Source organism: Myodes glareolus, chromosome 1 (assembly GCF_982192425.1).
Source record: "Myodes glareolus chromosome 1, mMyoGla1.1, whole genome shotgun sequence".
Lineage (NCBI taxonomy): Eukaryota > Metazoa > Chordata > Mammalia > Rodentia > Cricetidae > Myodes > Myodes glareolus.
Window position 1 is genome coordinate 3,209,741 of NC_142026.1, and position 17,752 is coordinate 3,227,492.

At 36.4% G+C, this 17,752-nt stretch overlaps 1 protein-coding gene across 10 annotated transcripts in view; it reads right to left on the minus strand.

The window, feature by feature from the left end:
- Positions 1 to 17,752, minus strand: part of Raph1 (Ras association (RalGDS/AF-6) and pleckstrin homology domains 1) — a 75,214-nt gene that overhangs the window by 51,344 nt on the left and 6,118 nt on the right. For all 10 annotated transcript variants that reach the window (XR_015005120.2, XM_048458912.3, XM_048458910.3 and 7 more), the window contains exon 2: positions 319 to 438. Coding sequence is in view for 9 of the 10 variants with exons in the window: in XM_048458912.3 (XP_048314869.3) it covers positions 319 to 438 (120 nt within the window). In the remaining variant the exon portion in view is untranslated. The remainder of the gene's footprint in view (positions 1 to 318; positions 439 to 17,752) is intronic.

A 17,752-nucleotide genomic window follows, 5' to 3' on the forward strand; every position in this document is an offset into this window, starting at 1 on the left:
GACCCTATGTTTCAAAGAAGTAGTGGCCTTCCAAGGAAGAAGTCCTGAGGATATCCTCTGGTCTCTACCTTGCATGTACACATTCACACAGATAAGCACACATATCACACATACATTCTCACATAAGCATATACAAATAATAACCACAGATTATATTATTTTGCACTGTAAAGTTTCTATTCCTCTACCTGTTAATGTTTTTTTTCTGTAACCAGCATTTTAAAATTTAGCTTGCACTCGTATCTTTTGTTTGTACATTAAGCTTTAAACATGCAGTGATAGCTTCAAATCTTCAACCAGTTTTTCAGTAATCCTAACCTGAGTCAGTTTGTCCAGTTCCCCAAGCCAGGCTCCAAACATTTTATCCAGGTCCTGATCCTCCTTGTCACTGTCTTCTTCAGCACCATGGTCAATTTCTTCATCTGATAATTGCTCCATCTGAAATACAGACATTTGTGTTGAATGAGCAGTTACAACTTTATCTTAAAAATTATTCAGAACAAGGTATGATACATGATGTGATTCTCTGAAATCAAATCTTCAAAATTAGACTATAACATAAGAAAATAGAAATGATTAACGAAGACAATCTTGACAAACAGAATGAGGAAGGAAGCCTCAGTTCAAGGAACAGGTGAACCTAGGAGATCAGTTCCCTACAGAAGGGAACTATCAAATATGACTAGATTCAAAATACACACTAGCAGAAAGTATAACTGTAGTGTCAATCTCTGTGCTGACTGGCTCTGTAATACTCCAAATATAGTTTCAAAGACTTCACACAGAATTTCACAAATATTAGGCTAGATATCTTAAAGAATACATGAAGTTCCACTTAAGTTTCCTGATTTGTCACATGAGGACAACTATGTTCTGAACATACTGTACCTCAAATCATTCACCAACATGCAAAGTTACTGAAGCTATAATAAAGACCAAAGACAATGGCAGGTAAACAAAGCTCTGCAAAATCCTAGCCTTCAAGAACCTCCCCTCACCATTTCCTGCTTCCTCACTCCTTCAGTTTTATAGACTCAACTGTCTTACTTATTGGAACATACAGGCTTGCTCCAACCTCCAGTCTTTTCAATGTCAACTCTCCTACCTGGAACTCTTTCCTCCAGATATGTGCAGTTTTGTGCCCTTGCTTCATTCAAGTGAGCATCCCATCAAAATAGCATTCCATCCTTGTGACATTCTGTCCCCTGTAGGGTTTTAGTTTTCTTCATAAAACTGAAGAGGGAGGGTAGAGTTTCTCCATGTAGTACTAGCTGTCTTAGAATTCTATGTAGACCAGGCTGGCCTTGAACTCACAGAGGTCCACCTGCCTCTGCTTTCTGAGAGCTGGGATTAAAGGTGGCACAATCATACTCGACTTCTTCGTAGTACTTTATTTATTTATTTATTACAACCCAATTGCTTAAAGGCAGAACAAACTAGAATACTATTCTAGTATGCTATAAAGAAATAAGGGATCATAAGGATAAAAAAGTTACTGATAACCACTTATTTCTCTTCTATTACAACAGAATTGTTTTTAATCATTTATTCAGACAATTTTGGCTCTTTGTTTCCAGTTACTTTTCATCAGCTTTCTCACAAAAATGGTTTGTTGAAATATTTCCTAAACTGTTCTAATATTATAAGTAATTCTAAAGCAAACTTCAGTATATAGTATGTGATGACTTTCAAGAAATACCTCCAACTATGCAAGATACAGATGCAATAACACTCCAAGATATTATTTACCCAAAGGAGACTTCAAATCGTTATCAGAGATACTTGAATGTCAATGTTTATTGCAGCACTATTCAAAATAGTTAAGTATGAAGCCAATCAAAGTGCATAACAAAACGGATAAAGAAAATGTAACATACAAATAGGATGGATTTTTTTCACCTGTAAAGAAACAATGAAATTATGTGATTTGTAGGATGTAACCGGAAATAATTATATTAAGTAAATTAATCCAGTCTCTCAGAAAGACAAAAGCATTTGTTTTCTCATGTGAGTCTAGATTTTAATTTATATAAAAATATAAAATCATTTTTATATATGATGTGGAAGTAGACATAAACTGTTCAGGGGAACATAGGGATTCAAGACTAAGAAGAAAAGAGGATAAAAAAGGAATATGCTCAGAGGCTTTAATGTGCAACATACACTCTGAACACACATGTCCTTATGTAAAAGGACATGTACAGTAAAAAAATTTTAAGAAATTTTGTGTAAAGGAGTACAGAATTGTACATTGTAAAGGAGTACAATGTCTGCAATGTTGTTTTCCTAAGACTGAAGGAGAAAGAGGTGTGTGTGTGTGTGTGTGTGTTATGCATGGTGGAGAACACTCTATAGTGGGTAGATGGTGATTAAGAAATGACAACTAAGCAAAATGTAAACGGCAAGTGGATCTGAGGGAAAAGTCCACACTTTTATGATATTACCACTTCTCTGTAAGTTTGAAATTATATTAAAATAAGCTAAGGAACCAAAAGAAGAAAAGAAGAAAAAGAAGAGGAACAAGATAGGCAGCGGGGGGGGGGGGGGGGGGGAGTCTTTGTTCTAGGAAGTTATAATTTAGTTGAGAAAGTCAATATACAAAAATTCAGCATAATCTTAAAATAATAAAGCATAGGCTACTATTTATTACTATACTAAGTATACAACTTAGTCTAAGGACTGAAAATAATTGTATAATTCTTTAAAAGATGATTTTTTAAAATTATATGTGCATATGTATTACTTTTCCTAAAGTATTTTCCTGGCTTATTCAATTACCTTTTTAAACATATTCTAACCATGATTAATTATTCAATACAAAGAGAAGTTTGACATATTGGAAAAATAATTACTCCTCAGATACTTCAAAGAGACAAAGACTCATTTCTAAATCTTACATCAAAAAACAAGTAAACAAACAAATCCTAAACAATTAGTCAGGTATAACAGCTTATGCCTATAATCACAACATTCAGGAGGAGGCTGAAGCTAAAACACTGAGTGAGTCTGAGGCCGGCCTGGACTAGAGTGAAGCTCTCTCAAATCCACATTCACTTTGATGTCTCAGTACCAACTAATTTAGCTGAAGTTGGTTAATGTCACAACTACATCAGGAAAACATCAGAATTTAGTTCCAAATCAAATACCACTACTACTTGCCAAATAAAAAGGCTAAAACATGGGTTTGAGGATTTTTTTTTAATGGAGGTTGAAAAGATCGTCTTAGTGAGTTAGAGCATGCTCTGTTCCCAGCACCCAAGTCAGTCAGGTGCCCAAGATTATCTGTAATTCAAGCTCCCAAGAAGCCAAAGCCTCTGGCCTCTAAGAGTACCTGCACCTGGCCCCTCACAACAAACATACACATACACAAACATAAAAACAAACTAGATGTTTAAAATTTTTGTTACCATGAGAACAAAAGGAATAAAAGACTATCCTGGAACTGCCTATTATTCGTTAACATTAGTGTGTCCTGACCTCTTGTGGACATTCAGAGACACTACAGTTGACCAGCTATCCCCCTACCTGACAAAGCTTCCAGTTGTTCATTTCATTTATCGTATAAACTTAAGATGTCTAAGAAAAGGCATTTATAACTCCTGATAGAAGATGAATTCAATAGTTTCCCATGTAACCAACCAATCCATCAACTAAAAGTGACACCATTAAACATTCATCAGTATCTGTGTCAGAAGGTTTTCATTTTTGTTTTGATAAAGCAGAAATAATATTTATCCTCTAATCCTTTAACTTGTACAATTCTATGAATCTTAATTATATTCACAATGCCACACAGCCTTCCATTACCAAATTTCAAAATAAACTTAGAAAAGAGTTTAAGCTAAGATGCCTTCGGAGTTCTTAGGCTTCACTACTCCAAGCTGTTACATACCTCTTGCAGGTATTTATGCTGGCTGCCTGATTCAATTTCAACCCAAGAGGTTGTTTTTCTACAATATAAATACCTGCAGGAAGCTTTCTAAGCCCACGCTCCTTTTTTTCTGCATTTCTATAACCATCACACATTTTGGTTCAGCTCTTTTTAAAAACAAAAGTGTTAAGATGCTATGCAAGATAAACAAAAAATAGACACTACTTTCTCTTCAAGGGTCATGCGCTATGTACCTGCCTACACCAATTCATCAGCCTTGCACAATATGTCATGGCTATTTGTGTTCTTGCCTCATTAGCCCTACACCCAAGTAGGTTACAAGTTCTGGAAAGATGGAACATAGTAGTTTCCATTTATCACTCTGGAGCAATTATCAGAGAATCATATTCTTTACTGATCTAAAATGTAATATTTCCTCTTTTGCCAAACATTCCCAATTTAAGATGTTTAAAAATTAATATGATGCCAATTTAAGATTACTCAGGGCTAAAAGTACTCTTCTTTTTAAAGACCAATTTATTTGGCTATAAGTAAATACTCAAATGAACCAACACAAAAATTTATTTCTCCACTAATAGCAGAAGGATTAAGAAACACCAGAAAAATTTTACTTGAAAAAATACAACTTGAGCTGAATGTTTCCCTAAGGGTATTTTAAAAGATGATTTAGCAGCTATGCTAACAGTAACTATTACCAGTAAGGACAAAGCCTGAACTCGAATTGGTTTTGAAAAAGAATCCATTCAAATACAAAATATTAAGAAACCTTATAAGAAGCACAGGTAAAAAAGTGCTTGCCTCAAAGAACTGAGTTTGATCCTCAGGATTTACATTGTAGAAGGAAAAACCAACTCCCACAAGTTGTTACCTGACCTCCAAATGTGCCATGACACAACTGTGTTGGGGAAGTATATATGCACACTCATTAATAAATGTATTTTTTTAAGAAAAAGAAATCACATTGTCATGTAGTTGTCCTTTTAACTGCTGTCTGTGTTCCAATTTGTTCTTTCAAAAGCACTACACCTGGCAGTGTTCAGGGTCATTCTCAATTATTCAGCAAGTGTGAGGCAAGCCTGAACTACATGGAACCTGGGTGTGGTGGCATACAGCAAGCACTTAGGAGTTCAGGCCAACCTGTTCTACACAGTAAATTCCAGCCCAGACAGTGTTATAAAGTGATACCTAATCCTAAAATAAAATAAAAGTTTTTAAGTTCGTTGAGTATTGAAATTATACATACTAAATGTCTCCTTTTTGTGTAGACTTTTATTTTTTTAGTTATGTGTATGTCACTGTGTGTATCTGTGCGTCTAAATTTGTCATTTCAAATAAGTAAATCTTCGATTTGCATGTCCTAAATCTGAATGAGTAACAGATCATCTCGCCACTAAAAAGATCAGCTTAAGGAAACAAGTGTGTAAGAATCCTCTAGTTTGAGCTACCTAGAAGTAAACAAGAAGTCTGAAAAACTCAAATTCCTGTTCTATTCTAATTTTACCATTAACTAGACAGATACCTGGCTAAATCAACACTAGTTTTCTTATCTGCAGGGAGGGGAAAGAGGGAATTAGCTGAGAGACAAGTAAATTAATGTCAAAGGAATGCCCTTAACCCACTTTAGGCCATTCTTCTGTGAAGGTACAGTACTTCACTAACTTCACTCTAACTTCTCATCAATTTATCAGTCTTCTCTAATCTTAATTGCAGAAGAGAGGCACCAATTGCACTCCACCCTTTAGGCACATTAGTTAAGGGAGGGAGAAGCCTGAAGTGTTAGCTCTCTCACTTTCCACAAAGACCAAACCTCTATTCACAGTGACACATAAAGTCTCAGCAGGAGTCTAGAACCAAGGTTCTCCGCCCTCTAATGAACTTAATGCATCTGATATTTTTTCCACTTATTATTACACTTATTGAACAAATGGTCATGGGTTTGTTGTGCAACAAAATTGGAAACCTAGAAAGCACAAAGGGCAATTACCCTTGAATAAATAATATTCTAGAGTGGGCTTGCTTCATACCTAAATTTTTATACAACTATATTAAAAGCCGATATCAATTTTATATGTTTAAAGCTGACTATCATCAAATAAAATTAAAAGTTCAGATAATGCTGTCATATCTGTTCTTTGCATTTGTAGTGCTTCTCCTGACCCCAAACCTTGTGTGTACATGTATACATACACATTTTAGAAAGTTAGATGGAGGCAGGATTACAGTATTCTAATTTAAAAAGAAGGAAAACGATAGCATAATCTCTGTTCTATTATCATAAAGAAACAAATTCAGCCGGGTGGTGGTGGTGTACACCTTTAATTCCAACACTTGGGAGGCAGAGAAAGGAAGATCTCTGTGAGTTCAAGGTCTACGGAGCTAATTTCAGGACAGCTAGGGCTGTTACACAGAGAAACCCTGACTCAAAAAAGAACATGAAAAAGAGAGAGAGAGAGAGAGAGAGAGAGAGAGAGAGAGAGAGAGAGAGAGATTCAAAGAGAATCTCAAAGGATCTTACAGGTTACTTACTTATCTTTCCTAATAACTTTTTGATGAAATGTGAACAAAGCTTACAAAAATCTATTAACTTCACTAAAGAAGCTGCCTGTAATGCCTAGCTAACCATTATATGCTTTGACCAGACACTAAACTGAGTAAAAAGAGAATCAATATTTAATAATATCAATTCGCTCTTACCACCTACATAGAAATAAAAATAGCCAGGTAATACAATGAGTTTAATGACCTATTTTTGATCATGACTATAATACCTTTTCTTCTCTCAACAAATATTTTATACTTTAATTTCGACTGATGTTAGGATAGTCTAACATGTATGACTGGTCTAATAGTCATTTTACACACACACACACACACACACACACCCCAGTAGTATATTCTTCCATTCTCCTTCTCCTTCTCTTTGTGATTATGAATACTAAACAGGCATACTGCTAACAAGCCAGTGCCCTTTATTTAATTATTGTCTCATATGTATTACCTGTTGACAAGATGAACTTCATTTTATTAAGAAGTAACATTTTTTGAGACGGAGTCTCACTATTATAGTTCTGGCTAGCCAGGTACTTGCAATGTGGACCAGTTTAGCCAAACTTACTGTAACCAATCTGCTTCTACCTCAAAGTGTCAAGATAAAAGGCATGCATTGCCACATCCAGCCCTTACTTTAAGAGCTGGGTTCCAGTTTTTCACACTATTGAGTTGAAATACCATGCAAATACTTTAAACACTTTGTGAACTTCAAGAAGAAACTAAAGATAAACTAGGTAAGACTTCCACTTAACAACTTAGAATCCATTCGTGAAAGAATAAAATGAAATATTTAATATTTTGAGAGGAAAATTAGTGATGAACATAGAACTTTGGTACCATGAAAAGTCATCCTTCAAAAGGAAAGGAAAGCAGGGCATGATAACGCATGCCTACAATCCCAACACTTGGGAGACTAAGGCAGGAGGATTGCTCTGACTTTGACAAGAGACTTGGCTACAGAGACACCCCCACCCCTTTTAAGTTAATTCTCTTGGGACTTTACCAGATAGACAATTTCATCTCTTTCCCCTTGTCCCCATGGCAATGATGTATTTAAGACTTCTTATGCTAAAAATGAGGACTACAAAGAGCTTTCATGGAAGAACCTTAGTCTCAGAATTTCTAGCTAAAGCAAGAACCTGAAGGTAATCTCTGTGCAGTTTCTAGAGTAAGAATGCACTACATCTATTTCTTTATGGAAATGAAAAATTCTTAATAGGCTTCAGTACCCTTACAAATCATTTACAGTACTCAGTAAATTAATTTCTCCAAAGTCTTTGTTATCTGTTACTTGTTACCTAAGTTGCCTGTTGTCATTTTTTAAAATTTTAAATAAAATTAGATAAATGCTGGTTTTTATCTCTCTATACCATCAGTCCTGGTACAAATAAACTTAATGTAAATGAAAAAAACGAAGAAAACCAAACTATTTCTGAAACAAACAATAACGATAACTATCAGTAGAGTTACCTTACAAGAAATGTAAACAGTATGATATAGTTAGTCATTCGGTCGGATAAGTGAAGGTATAAACTAAAACTTCAGCTCTTGTTTCCTTATTATGTATATAAGAGACATCTTAATATACAAGTAGGCTGGCCTCTTTCTAAATCTCTAAACTCCTGAGAGTTATGAAATACCAAGCTCAGAATCAACTTTTCTTATTCTTTTTTTTTTGCCTGAATTTGACAGAAAACTTTTCTTACTCTTAGCTGACCAAATAGATAACTATTTGTTTAAAATAACAGTGACAACAATGTATTTGTTTATGTACACTAATGCATACATTACATGCAAACTTATGAGTGTGTACATGTACGTGAGATAGGTGACAACAATGTATTTGTTTATGTACACTGATGAATACATTACATGCAAACTTATGAGTGTGCACATGTACGTGAGATGGGCGACAGCAATGATGCAAGGAACAAGCAGGAAAGAATCAGAATAATCTGTCATAGTAAAGGTGCTCAAATTATATTCTCGAAGCAGTGTTATCTGAAAATGTGTTTATAGGTTGGGGGTGGATGTCTTTAACTCCAGCACTTGGGAGGCAGAGGCAGGCAAATCTTTGTGAGTTCAAGGAAAGCCAGGTTTACAGGACAGCCAGGACTACAGACTGAAATGCTGTCTTGAGAAACCAACAAGAAAAAATATGTTTATATTAGCTATAATGTATATGGTAAACTCCAAGGCAACCAACCACAAAAAAAAATAGGGAAGTATAAGTGATCTACAAAGGAGAAGAGAAAATGTATTCATGTAAAATATTCCAGCAGAACAAAAAGGGGCCGAAAGGGAGAACAATATAAAAACAGGAACAAAGAATAAGCAATAGTAACAAATCCAATAAATATTTATCCAACTGTATCACCATGAAATACAGCAGTATACATACACTTATTAAAAGACAAGATGCTGACAGAATAATAAAAAAGGAAAACAACTAGAGCTTGAAGGGGTAGCTTAATGGCAGAGCATTTGCCTCCAGGGAAGAGCACCCAGGTTCAATTCCTAACAATTAAAAAACAAAACAACAAATCCCTATGGCCTAGAAGAAAACACAAGTTAAATGTACAGTTATACACAGAGGAAAGTAAATCCAGAATACTATCTTAAAGAAACTAAAATAGGGCCGGAAAAATAAGAGCTCAGCAGTTAAAACCACTGGCTGCTCTTGCAGAACAGAGGTTCAATTCCCAGCAACCACATGGTGGCTTACAAGTCTATAATTCCAGTTCCAGGGGATCTAACTCCCTCTGCTGGTCTCCATGGACAACAGGCATACAAGTGGTATGTATACAAACATACGAGTACACAAAGTAATCACACAAATAAAATTTAATAGAAACTGAATCAATAATTAAAAATCTTCCAACAGAAAACACAAGGTTCAGATAGATTCATTGGTGAATTCAAGAAAATATTTAGGAAAGAAATTTCTTAAATACTCTACAATCTCTTCTAGAACATACAAGTAGAGAACACTTTCTAACTCTTCCCATGAGGCTAGCAAAACTCTAAAGCCAAAACCAGACATGAGAAAATAGCAGGCCAATATTATAAAAATATCTTCAACAAAAGTTAGCCAAAAGAATTATATACTATGATCAAGTGGGATTTATCCCAAGTTTGCAAAATGACTCAATATCTGAAAATCGATTAGTGTAATCTATCACATCAATGAGTCACCAAGAAATACAGCATGGTCATATCAATTGATGTGAAGAGATGGAATATCCAAGGCTCATTCATGATAAAGTCTCTTAGTAAGCTAGAAAGAGCAACCCAAGTTGATAAATATTTAAAAACAAAACAAACAAAAAATCCCTAGTAAATATCACCCTTCATGGTTGTTGCCAAGATGCCACTTCTTGGCTTCACTTATGGAGTCAGTCAACAGAATCCCCATGAAAAGTCTACCAAGTTACTTTATTGATAATGGCAATCAAGCATGTCAAACTCAGAGAACTGCACTATACTGAAGGACAGCTATGAATGTGGGCCAACACAAGAATATACCCTTACTTAAAATACTATGAGAATTTTTTGCATTTTTTGTAAATCAATTGCACAGTTCAAGAGTGAACTTTGTAGATGACAACATCATGTCCTTATATCATAGGGTTGGATGTTCCTGAGTGAACAGCAAAAGATCCACAATAGTTAACACAATACTGAAGGAAATGAACAAAATCAGACAACTGATACTATAACCAACCCCAAAACCTCTATACAAAACTACAATAATCAAGACAGTGGGAGTACTGACAAAAGAACAATCAAATGGACCAGTGAAACAGAAGAGGGAGTCCAGAAATAGGGTCACACAAACATAGACAGCTGATCTTTGACAAAGAAGTAAAGATAATTCAGTGGAGGAAAACATTATTTTTAACAATTTCTTTCTGGAACAAATATGGTCATTCATATGTAAAAATAAATAAATCTAGACACAGACACAAAAATTAAGTAAAATTAGATCACAAACCTAAATGTTAAAAGGTTAAAAAAAAACCCTACAAAATAATTGAAGAAAAATCTAGATTACACTGGGTCTAGTACTGATGAATAATTAAAAAGTTAAACTTCTTTATGAAAGACAATGGCAAAGCAATACGCCTTCTAAAACAGAAAGCAGAACATCTAAATGTATTCACTGGGGAATTCTAGCAAATATTTAGGTAAGAAATGACTTCAATTCTCTATAAATTTCTTCCAGAAGAATGATTAGTAGGGTTAGGTGTGGTAGCACACACCTGTAATCCTAGTACTCACGAGGCTGAGGCAAGAGGATGGTGATATGACTAGCCTGACTTACATAGAAACTGTCTCAAAAACAAAAACAAAAAAAAACACCTCCCAAAATACCCCAAACAAAAAAACCTACCTAACTTCTAACTTTAGATTAAAAAGAGAAATTAATTCACCTATGTTGAAATATTTTTCAATATATACACAAGTAAGAAAATGGAGAGTTTAGGGTTGGATTGTTGGATCAGTAGTTAAGAGCTCTTGTCCTTGCAAAGGACCCAGGTTCAATTCTTTGCACCCATATATTGGCTCACAAGGATCTGTAATTCCAGTCCTAAGTGATCTGACACCCACTCCTGACAACCATGGCAATAAACAAGTATGTGGTACACATACATGCAGACAGGCAAAACACTCACACTCATAAAGTAATAAAATAAATTACTCCCCTCCCCAAATGAACAGTTTTGTATAAAAATAGTGTGCTGGGTGTGGGTGGTACACACCTTCTCAGCCCTCAGGAGACAGAGGTAGGCAGATCAATGTGTGTTGGAGTTGCTATGTAGACCAGTATGGTCTACTTAGCAAGTTCCAGGCCAGCCAGGGCTACATAAGACACTGTCTAAAAATATAAAAAAATACATTAAAAAAGTGTAAGAATATACATTTAGCATTTTCAGAATAAGTAATTTTTACTTTAACATCATAAGCACTCAACAAATAATTATTTGAAACTAAAAGTCAACCAGACAAAACTAAAACAAAAGAAAATATTTCTAACCTTTTAAAATAAACACAAGGATAGTCCAATATTATATTTGTCTGTTTTATCAAGAATTAAATATGTCCCCCCCCCAAAAAAAACTTACAGAAAATAAGAAAAGGCATGGGTTCTGTTAGTCAAATAATTATCTAAATTATATATATATAGATGTCACATCTATATATTGGTAGTTCTCCAATCAGTCCTACTGCCAGGGCAGCTAACATTTCTTTACAGTAAACCTCTTGTGCCCTCCCATTTCGTGGGACCACGGATACGGCTCAGTGAGTAGACACTGCTGTCAAGCCTCACTGTTTAAATTCTATCTGTGCAACAACATGGTAGGAGAAAACTGATTTCTCCACGTTGTCCTCTGACTCTGGCCTCTATGCATGGACCATGACATCAGTGTGCGTGTACACACACACAAAAGTTTTAATTTACAACTAAAACTGTTTCTTGATAAACATTTACAATATAATAGAATTCTTTTTAAAAATATACCTATCCAGTTGACAAAAGTATGATAAAGCAGGGTTTGGGAGGATAAGGGAGAACATTCTAGTAGGTAGGTTTCTCATCATTTGGGAAGCTATTGGAGATCATCTATAACAGCGGTTCTCAACCTTCCTAATGCTGCAACCCTTTAACACAGTTACTCATGTTGTGGTGATCCCTAAGCATAAAATTATTTCATTGCCACCTCATAACTGTAGCTACTGTTATGAATCATAATGTAAAATCTGATATGAAGAATATCTAATATGTGATCCCTAAGGAGGTTGTAATCTACAAGATGAGAATCACTGATCTATGAAGCTCCAGAGATACACCACTTCTAAATGTCTAACTTAGTGATAGGCACCAAAAGAAATACTAAATGTCATCCTAACCCTCCTAAACAGAGTTACATCTCCACAAAAAAAAAAAAAAAGCACCGGTACATTTTGGGGGCTGAGATGAGTTCAAATCAGACTGAGCAGAATAAGAAACTATCTAAAACCAACCAACTCCACATTTTAAAACAACATGTGTAGTGATATTTTGTTTGTAATCTAACAAAGCTTGCCTGAAGATCAGAGTGCAAAATTAAATCCTAGGTAGCCACATACCTAAGCCACTGGTTAGTCATGAAGGACAGGCAGTGGTGGCCACACCTTTCATCTCAGGGACAGAGACAGGTGGTTCTCTGTGAGCTCAAGGCCACCTGGGCGACTTGGAAGGAATCATTCTAAGAGAGAAACAGATTTCACACCTTTGATCCCAGCACTTGGGATGACGCACCTTTAATCCCAGAACTAGAGAGAAATGTAAGGCAGGAATTCAGTGCAGTCTCTGTGCAGTCTGAGGTAGTCAGTCATGCTGAGGACAGAATCGCCCCTTTGTTTGCCTGAGCCTTAGTAGAGGTAAGAACTCTCCAATGCCTTGGCTACTTTGTTTTTCTGATCTTCAGCTTCAACTCCAACATCTGTCTCTGCGTTTTTATTATTTGTGCTACAAATGTAAGCATGTGTGTGTGTTTATGTGCATGTATGTATGTATGTATATATGGATGTGTGTGTATATCCTACACACACACACAGAACAGCAACCTAAGTTTAATTTATCTAATTTTATGTATTTTGCTTGAACATAATATGTCTGTGCACCACATGCATTCCAGTTGTCCAGAGGTCAGAAGAGGGCATTAGACCCCCCAAAACTGGAGTTATGGGTGATTGTGAATGAATTATCAATTATGAATCAAATCTGGGTTCTCTGCAAGTGCTCCCAATCACTGAGCATCTCTCCAACCTCAGAAACCTAAGTTTATGAACATGCGGGTGTATTAAAACATTCCTGGTGGTGTAGGAGGGTCTTCCTTCTATGTGTTGCTTTCACTATTTACATAAAGAGACTGCCTTGGCTTTTTGATAGGACAGCAGCTTAGATAGGCGGAGTAGACAGAACAGAATGCTGGGAGAAAGAAAGCAGTGTCAGGCAGATGCCATGGCTCTCTTCTCTCTGAGACAGACATAGGTTAGACTCATCCCGGTAAGCCACAGTCACATGGTGATACACAGATTTAATAGAAATGGGTTAATTAAGATATGAAAGCCAAGAAGAGGCTCGATATAATGTGCCAAGCAGTGTTTAAATGAATACAGTTTCCGTGTAATTATTTTGGGTAAAGCTAGCCGGGAGCCGGGTGGTGGGAAACGGCCTGCCCACTCCTTTTACAACAGAGTGGTGCTCCAACACGGTCTACTAACTCCACGTAAAACCTGAGAGGGCTTAAAAAGGAGAGAGATAGTTTAACACAGCTTTTTGTTGTTTGTGGGTGGCCTGCCACAGAGAGAATATCTGACTCAGCAGCCTTACCAAAAAAAAAAAAGGGGGCACACCATTTTAAAACACAGCTTCCTGGGCCCTGCCACCAGTGCAATCTCCGGGTACAGAGCATTTCTGGACTGGATGTTTGTGTGCCCACTCAGGGTCGGGAACAAAATGAGCCATGCCCGTGGCTCAGTTCTTCCTGCCTGAGTAGGCAGCAGGATCAGGTCTACTAGAAAATTACCGTTTTGAAATATCAGTTTCTGGGCTGGGTCGCCAGCGTGACCTCTGGCTCTTGCAAGGAGACAAAGCATTTAGATGGGGTCTGTGAGTAAAATGCTATGGCTTGCTTGATGGCAAACTGGATTCACTGTGTGCCTGAAAGGGGAGCACTACGCACGGCTCAGAGACACAAGTGACTCAGAGGCACAAGCACCTCCGCCATGCTGAACTGTGCTGATTTCAGGCAGGAACTATCATAATTATCATAATAACAGCGCAGTTAAGGTTTGGACTAGGCAGGAAACAGGCAGAACCATATTACCTCTACATGGATGGCACAACTTAAGTTTTTAAGAAGTGCTCCTGGATAGTAAAAAATTACAGATTCACAATAGGACAGATTCAGACATAAAAGACCTCTAAATGGGTCATAGTGTTAGATAGACATATGTAGGCTTGTGAGAGAGAAGAAAAAGAATATTTAAAAGTCATAACATTAATGCTTTTTTTTAAAAAAAAAAAAGGGTAAAGTCTTTAAAGAGACAGAGTACAGATACTCATAGATTAAAAGAAGTAAAGAAAAATAAGTCATGTAAAAAATGGAAAATTCAGAGTTTGGATTCTGTGTATTATTGTGTTTTCTTTGAATTTTTTGACTGTGAAGGAGCTAAATACAGAGGGACATTTCATTGTGTGGTCTGCACACAATGTGTGCATAATGTGTGGATAATACACATCCAACATGTGTATTATAAAGCTATCTTGACTTCAGAATTTGGATCTAAGGATATGATGCTTTGGAAAAGTTCTTCTTTTGTTTTCACAGAGGATGAGACCCTGTGGATTGCTTCTATCCCAACATGGTATGATAGACCAAGCCCTCCTGAAAGGTTGCTGTGAACACCCTCAAAAAATTACTTTACTTAACTGCCAACTGAGATAAGCCTGGCACACAGGATACACCATAAAAGACCTCATTAACAGCGCCCCTATACAGCAGGAAGAAGTTTGGAGAGAAATAACTACGTCCATATTCCCAGATATTGTTTATAAATGTTCTTTTACATTTAAAGGGGTTTAGGATATAGATATGAATAATTTGCTTTGGTATAGATCTTGGTTTATTGACAGAAATTTAAGGTCAATTTTGTTATATGTATATGTATTTCTGATATTAAGGTATTGTGTAATTCATTTAAAAATGTAATGTATAATTAAGAAATATAGGTTAATAGATAATCATCAATAATAGTCAAGCTTGTAGTCACGTTAATTAGATTTTTCTAGATATATAGAGATATATATCAGTTAGATAGGCATTCTTCATATCTTTCAAAGACTACAGAATACGGCATTTAAAATGTTTTAATAACTTAGGGCTATTCATAACAATGAGACACATCTGCTCCTGGCAGCACCAATCTACTTCAAGAGGAAGATGGGCATCGAAGAGGCTCCTTATGGAGTTGGTTAGACTTGGGCAAGAAACTGCTCTTGCCCGGACTGTTGCATAAACTGGACACAGTGAACCCACAGAGAGAGGACTGCTAAACTTGCCTAAAGGTGAGATATTCCTTCAGGGTTCCTGACTCATAAGAGAGTCTGTGAGACATTCTGCAGGATACAAAAGAAAGTGACTGAACTAATTTTGAAATTTCCTGCTTCACGGAAGTGTCTGCTGGATACTACAGGCCTGTGGGCTGAAGATGGATGCCCCAACGGTACAAAAGAACTTTGGGTGACTGTACAGGTAGCGAGATGTCTCTGTCATTTCTAGAGTTTGGAAGTTGCTTATTTCTTGTTTACTTAGGTAATAGTATATCCTTCTGGAGTCTTTGATGGAGTTGAAGAATGGTTGGTTATAGTTTTCCTTAGTTATGATAAAATATAAAATAGATATAAATATTGTAACTGTAATTCTTGCTTGATAACTGTTTTGTTATATAAGAAAAAGGAGAAATGGTGTAGGAGGGTCTTCTTTCTATGTGTTGCTTTCATTGGTTAAATAAAGAGACTGTCTTAGCCTTTTGATAGGACCGCAGCTTAGATAGGTGGAGTAGACAGAACAGAATGCTGGGAGAAAGAAAGCAGAGTCAGGCAGATGCCATGGCTCTCCTCTCCGAGATGGACGTAGGTTAGACTCATCCCGGTAAGCTACAGTCACATGGTGATACACAGATTTAATAGAAGTGAGTTAATTAAGATGTTAGAGTTAGCCAAGAAGAGGCTCGATATAATGTGCCAGGCAGTGTTTAAATGAATACAGTTTCCATGTAATTATTTTGGGTAAAGCTAGCAGGGAGCCGGGCGGCAGGAAGCTCCTTTTACAACAGCCTAGAAACCCAGAAAGACAAATATAATATGTACTCACTCATAAGTGGCTTCTAGACACAAAGCAAAAAAAAAAAAAAACCCTAATCTACAGTCCACAAGCCCAGACAACCTAGACAACAAAGAGGGACCCTAAGAGAGACAGACACGCGTGCATTTACACAGGAAGGAGAAAAAGACAAGATCTCTTGAGTAAATTGGGAGCATGGGGGTCACAGGAGAGAAAAAAGAAGGGAGGGGAGAAAAAAGTATAGCTCTGTAAAAAAAAATTAAAAAGATTTATTTATTAAAACATGAAAACAAAATGTGCCTGGGAATATAAATTATCTGGGTGAGGAGTTCCATCATACAATGCTCTTGCGCTTGCTCTCTCTCGCTCCCTCTGGTTTTGGTTTTTCAAGACAGGGTTTTTCTGTAGCTTTGGAATCTATCCTAGAACTCGCTCTGTAGACAAGGCTGGCCTCAAACTCACAGAGATTCATCTGTCCCTGACTCCCAAGTACTGGGATTAAAGACATGCACCACCACTGCTCAGTCATCATACATCTCTTTGAACATAATTATTTGAAGAAAAATATAAGCAACTGATTATTACTAGTGGTAATGTTTTATACTTTATATTTTACACTTGAACTTAAAAATAAATTTATTTTTGAAAAGAAATCTAAAATGTAGAACAGATAATATATAAGTATGCTCAGGAAAGCAAAAACAGTTTCAATAAAAGTAGTAGAACTAAACTGTGTTTCCAATGAACTACGCAAACACACATATGAGAAAATAAACAGAAAATGGTAACTAGTAGTCATTTCTGAGTAGTAGGATTATTTTGTTTTCTTCTTTGTAAGTTACTCTGTGTTAATATTAGTATAAGAAAAAAAAAAGAAAGCAAACCATAAAATGTAAACCAGTAAAAACGTATGCTCCAATTAAACTTGTAAGACTATTGCTTTTCAGAGTCTGAAAAGCTTAGGGCTAGTAAAATGACTCAGTGAATAAAAGTATTTGCTACTGAGCCCAATAAACTAAGTCAGTTCCCCAAATCCATATGGTGGAAGGAGAGAAGTGACTTCCAAAGTTGTCCTGATACTTCCCCCTCCTAACAAATAAAAAATTATTTTAATTTTAAAATTCTTAGAAAGATTAGACCATGTTAACTGCCCTAGTTAGGATTCTACTGCTGTGAAAAATACCATGACCAAAGCAACCTGGGGAGGAAAGGGATTATTTCACCATATGGAGAACTCAAGGAAGGAACCTAGAGGGATAAACTGAAGCAGAAGCCATGGAGGAATACTGCTTGCTGGTCTGTCTGCCCTAGATTGTTTTGTTTGCTTTCTTAAACACCCAGGATCACATGCCCAGGGGTGGCATCCCCCTGCCAGGAGGCTAGGTCCTCCCACATCAATCATTAAGCAAGAAAA